This window comes from Pteropus alecto, unplaced genomic scaffold (assembly GCF_000325575.1).
Source record: "Pteropus alecto unplaced genomic scaffold, ASM32557v1 scaffold24, whole genome shotgun sequence".
NCBI classification, from domain to species: Eukaryota; Metazoa; Chordata; class Mammalia; order Chiroptera; family Pteropodidae; genus Pteropus; species Pteropus alecto.
Genome location: NW_006439192.1, coordinates 12,116,119 through 12,122,118, shown reverse-complemented (window position 1 = coordinate 12,122,118; position 6,000 = coordinate 12,116,119). Strand labels below are relative to the sequence as shown.

Sequence of the window (6,000 nt, the reverse complement as noted above, 5' to 3'; positions counted from 1 at the left end):
TGCCAAAGCTCATTTATAAAAGGGATAATCACACTTACCTTGAAGGCTCTTACTGCCTCGTACTGTGATTAGGTGTACATGGTGTTGTGGTTGAGAGCACAGGCTGGGAGCCAGACTGCATGGGTTTAGATCTTAGCCCTGCCCATTACTAGATGTGTGATACTACGTGTGTAACTGTGACGTTGGACAATTTAATTGCTTTCTGCTTCAATTTTCCTCATCTGCAAAATGGGAACAATAAGCATGCTTATTTCAGAAGGCTGTGGTAAGGATTACAGATGAAATAAGTGTTAGATATTATGAAAAGTTAGTTGCTTTTATCATTATATTTCAAATTTTCTACATAATAGTTATTATGGCTTGGCCAATGGCTACACCCCATTCCCCCTCTCTCTCAAAGGGGAATGTCACAGCTTATTTTTAAGCTCCTTAACCAAGTTCAAGTCTTCCTCCAAACCCATTTATTTTTTTTAAAAACCCCCAGTGTTTTTTTTTTTTTTTGTGGTCATTAATGTTCCTAGCTAATTTATAGTTGGATTATTTACTCTCCAGATTACCTCTAATTTTTTATTCATTCAATTGATGCTCAGTTAAAATACGGAGCAATTCTTGACATCCAGAATTTGAAAGGGTATAGAAAGGCAAACTGGAAACTAGAATTACACACCATCCTGCAGAGGGATGAGTGATGAGAAAGGAGGACCAAACCACTGTGATACTCCAAGATGTCTGTTAGATTATTTGTTAGTTATAATGATATGCTGCTGTCATTTCATCATTATAGTGACAATTTAAAGAAATAATTTAAATAGGTCTCTTGCATGATTCTCACTATAACATTATGTTGACTGCATCATTTGTCCATATTAATTCACTTTCCTCTAAATCATCTGTTTATATGGAATTCCTCAAATAGGCCAGTGAGGCATCAATAAGTCAGCAAAGATTTTTAAGGACCTTCTAATCATCACCCAAATGCTCCCCTCTACTTCAGATTGCGAGACTTTTCAGTGATGCCAGGACGTAAAAGAGAAGGAACAGTAAAGACATTGTTCAGCCCAGTATTAATAACAGAGCTTAAGTTTTTTCAGATTACTTCATATAGATCAGCGAAATCTATAATTGAGCAAGTTAAAGCAGACTGAACACTCACAAATAACCTCTGTATGGTTATTTAAACTCACTTATGACTTGTATTTCTTTTTGAGGACAATGTTAAAGATGAGCAAGATTTTTAAATGATCAAGATATTTAAGATATCAAGATATTAGGCTCTTCAATATATATAGGAGATAAATAATATACAGATATATATCCAAAGGCAAAAGCTAGATTTAAGAGTGCTTTTCACATGAACATACCAAAGAGAGGCTATCAACCACGGAATTAAGTATTTGCATACAAAATAATGTCTGAATGCATAGAGTTCTTGTGCTCAGAAGATGAAGAGCAAAAGGTTGGTATTATTCATGGTTTTTCATTTACAGCCCTGTCAAAATTATGTGAAAATATTTCTTGAGAACTGTTCTAGAGAATTATTTTATACAAAATGGAGTGTGTGTGTGTGTATGGTCAGGGGAAGGTCCCACAACAGATTAGTTCAAAACTTTACTGGCGCAGTTGAATAAACTGAGTTTTATGTAAGTGGTAATCTACCACCAGAAGGATGACTTCCAATAGATTTCTGGCAACAAGGTTGGGATTAAAGATATAGGCTTCAAAGAGAGGGAAAATATACTCAGTACAAAGGCCACCAAGCCTTAACTGTAAGAACTTCTCTGACTCTGATAATCTTTTCTTTCCACCAAGAAAACCACTTACTCTCATGGTTTAATGTCCTAACATAAGAAATGGAAGACACTAAATTAATTTTTAATTTCTATTCCACTTCTTTGCCTGTTTTCATTGTCCCTCTAATGCAAACTGTGCACTGAACAATACAAATCATGTCTCATTCCCACCAGTCTCATCAACCAAAATGGTGATGATGCAGTCTTTTTAAACTCAAGAGTTATAAACACTAATAATTTTTGGCTAACCATTAAAAATAACCCTTTAAGCTTCTTTGAAAGTAGCATCATTATTTTAAGTTAGGGCACAATCACTGAATGAAAAAAGAAACCAAAACCAAATGAAATCTGTTACTATTTCAGTTAATTTTAGTGGAAAATAAACAAGTATTGGATTTTCATCCAGGATTACAATGGTCCAAAAAGTAAAAGACTTTTGTCAAATGTCGAATCCCTCCTCATTAAGGAGCTCTCTTAGGCCTTATTCTGGGTCGACTTATTTCTGTTTCTCTTAGAGCTCTAGTCCCGTCCTAATTATAGGTATGTTTCAGAATCCATGAAATGGATTTAAACAACCCCACAGTTGAATCTAAACAGATGCAGTGACCAATAACGCCCAACCTATTCCTTTGTCTATAAAGTGGCAGATATTCAACCTCTGATTAAATAGGACTTGATTCTGCTTAAATCTCTGTAATATAACTAATAAAATGTGGTCATTTTCAATACAATAAATGCCTAGATATTATTTTTAAAAATTCAACCGATCTTCCACCAAGGCCAAATGTCTTGCCCCTTAACAATCTACAATAAGAGCCAAAACAGGCTTCAAACGGATTCTCATTTCCTAAATATCCTTTCAGTCCATAAGAAAAGCATCATTCTAGATAAAAACTCATTACTTAATCTTGGTTTTTATTATTTGTATATTCCTTCCTCTAATAAGGTCAGAAAAATACTACCTGGGTACTTGCAACAACTTCAAACACCCACAGAGCCTACTCTCCACATGCTAACGGTACCTTAAAAAAACCTTCAGAATGATATTGATAACTTTGTTATTTCCTTATCTTGAAGCAGGTTTGCTTATCTAAATTTAGAAAAGTCCTTGTAACACTTCTTGTTTCTCTACCTCTCTCACCTTTCTGAAGACTTTAAAAGAAGCAAGACCTTGGCAACAAAATAATTTACTACGTGATTCAGTTGACATCGGTACAATGGAACAGTGTTACATGGTATCTGGTACACAGATCTAAATTATAACCTGAGAAATAGAAATTAACCCTTAACTTTATAAAAATGTTGTTTTTAGAAAGTATACTTAAAAACAGAATCTTTTAAAATCAGTATATAATACTGAAAAACAATATATATGTATTCTTATAATAATTTCATCTTTCAGGGGAAAAAATCCAAACTGTGTTAAGTTCACTTTATATTGCTTCTGCAGATCTCTTATATCAACATTTAATCACAAATACCCTTTGTCAAATGCTTTAGATGCCAGGCTCTGTGCTTACCTAAAGATTAAAAAGATGATCAATTCAGAGCATCTACAGATCACAGCATCAATAGATTAAAAAGTAATAATACTGAAATTCAATTCAGGTAACCATACCAAACCCAGTGAAAAGAGGTGGTTTCATCTATGGAGGGGTTGTCTAAAATGATCCAATCAACCACAGTTTTCCTTTTTCTCTGCAATAATGCACCAGTTGCCATGATCATTCCCAGAGCTCAGAATGTGGAGCTCGGACACATTCTCCTTCAGCAGGCCACAGAGCTCACCTTCTCGAAACACGTGATAGTAGCGCATAAAGGCTCTAGAATCCAAAACGTTGGGCTGTCGTTCCTCCACAGAAATTGTGTCATTTGGGATGGAATCCGTGGAATCAACTGCAGAAATTCTTCTCAATATTTTACTAGCAGAACTGTTGCCTTCTTCTACGTTACCTGCACCCACACAATTCTCATTAGTACTGGTGCTATTCAGAAAATTCCCATCACTGTTTCTCCTAATTTCCTCTCGATGGTCTCTATCTAAATGTTTCCTTGTAGCTGGTGCTCTCAGCCACTCCAGATGTTTTTGAGACGTTTCCACAAACACTTCCTCATCCAAATTTTGCTCTCTTGTTGAAAACGGCTCTCGGTGACCTAAGTCTAAACTGGAGTGTCTGGAAGGCTGGATTGATATAGTGCTATTGGCCCAACTCTCAGTGTTTTTCAAGGGTCTCACTCTTTGCATTTGTTTCCTCAGAGTTGATTCATCCAAAGATCTGGAGAAAAACCAGGAACGAAAAGACTTTCCTAATGTGTTATAGAAGCCATTGTCTTCCTCACTTTCCTTAGAAATACCTGCACAACAGGTTCCAGCTGTAACAGGTTCATAGCCTATGCTGTGAGACCGTTTTGAATGACATCGCTCCTTAAAACAAACAGAGCAGCTATACGCAGAGCACGGAGGATGGCAGGGATGGCTTCTTTCTGGATGTCCACACTGCTTCGCTCTCCCAGGCTGGCTGGATTCAGAGAGGAGCCGGGAACACAAGGCCCTGTTCCACGGAACAAGCACATCTTGCTTCTCAAAATGCCGGTTCTTTTGTTCCATGGCCCAAACATAAATCATCAGCTGGCCTCCAGGAACTAAGACTCTGGCCATTTCCTTTATTGCTCTGATTCTTCTTTGTTTTGTAGAAAAATGGTGTATAACTGAAAAAGAAGAAACTAGACTTCAATGTGTATGCACATACATAAGCCTACACATTTATATACTAATATTTTCCATATAATAGTGATGTAATTTTGACAGGTAGTAAAACTTTATTTCCCACAGGGCAGGGGATATGGTAGAAACAGCACAGGCCTGGATTTAGGAAAGATGTAATTTTTAGCTCCATCTCCTATAATTATTAGACGATTGATCTTGGGAAATTATTTAACGTATATGGATTTTAAGCTCCTTCATCTGAGGAAGCAAGATACCTAGAATAGATAACATGTAGAATCTCTCCCATTTCCAAAATCCTATGAATTTTGTTAACCAGCGGGTGACTAGTTTGAATTAATAAAATTCACAAGGGAGCACTGAATTAAGTAAGTGTTCCCTAGTAGAATTCTATGAAATAATTCATTGCTTTAATAAATAACTGGTACTTCTAAAAGCACTGAAAGATTAATACCACTATTCAATGTTAATAAAATTAATAGAGCAAATAGAAAAATGTTAAAGGTGGTTTTTCTGTTTAGATAACGCAGAGATAAGCCAGCCAAGCTCAAGTCCAAATGATTGCTTATCATTTTAAATAATGTCAATATAATATAAAATGGTTGTTTATGATTTTTAGAAAGTCAACTTAAAGGTCATTATTTTCCTTTCAATCCCTGCTAAGTTAAGGTAAGTCAAGCAGTTCTGCGTTTATCTAATCTTAATGGCTATTAAGCATCTTTTTATCAAACAACGTATAGAAAGTCTTACTCCATTCGCTCTTAGGGCAGTTTAATCACAGAACTGTGCTAAGAGAAAACATCAGATTATTTTTCCACGCACAGGCCTACCACAGGTCTCAGGAAATTAGTCCCAACGAAAGTGTGGACACTGCTGCTCATATATGAGTTGTGAGGGATAGAGAGTGAAATGTTTTCTGTAACCTTCACCATAATCCAGCTATTGGTAGTGGTTTTAGGCAAATAAATTCCTATAGTTTACCTGACACAGAGGTAGAACAACTATCTAAAATGAGATTATTATATAGATAAAGCTGTCAAAGGAAGATCATCCAGCAGATACACTGTATTCTTATCAATCAAGGTTTCATTCCTAGCAGCTGCACACGAACCCTGGTATCTTGTACTGTTTCACTATAAGCATTCAGAATTCATGAGTTTAGCATTAAGAAGGGGTTCTCAACCCTAGTGCTATCGATATTTTGGGTTATAATTCTTTGTTGTGGGGGGCCCACCCACTAAATGACAATAATGCATAAACACACACACTCCGCTATGACAACAAAAAGTCTCCAGACATTGACAAATGTCCCCTGAGGGTGAGGGCAACATAACTCCATGTTGACAACCACTGGCATGAAGTGAATAGTTGATTGACATTATTTTAATATACTACTGACAAAATTTTAAAAAATCATTTTTCCCTCTTTTAATTCACCCCTCCCCCCACTTCCACCCCTGACCTATAGATGTTGCTATTTCCCCT

The 6,000-nt window shown here is 36.2% G+C and overlaps 1 protein-coding gene across 1 annotated transcript in view; it reads right to left on the bottom strand.

Annotated features, from left to right (window-relative positions):
• Window positions 1–3,175: 3,175 nt before the first annotated feature.
• The window catches only part of TRMT9B (tRNA methyltransferase 9B (putative)), a 42,424-nt gene continuing 39,599 nt past the window's right edge, over window positions 3,176–6,000 (bottom strand). Inside the window, exon 6 of the mRNA XM_006916351.3 lies at window positions 3,176–4,499. Within this exon, the coding sequence (XP_006916413.1) occupies window positions 3,466–4,499 (1,034 nt within the window). The 3' untranslated portion in view covers window positions 3,176–3,465. The remainder of the gene's footprint in view (window positions 4,500–6,000) is intronic.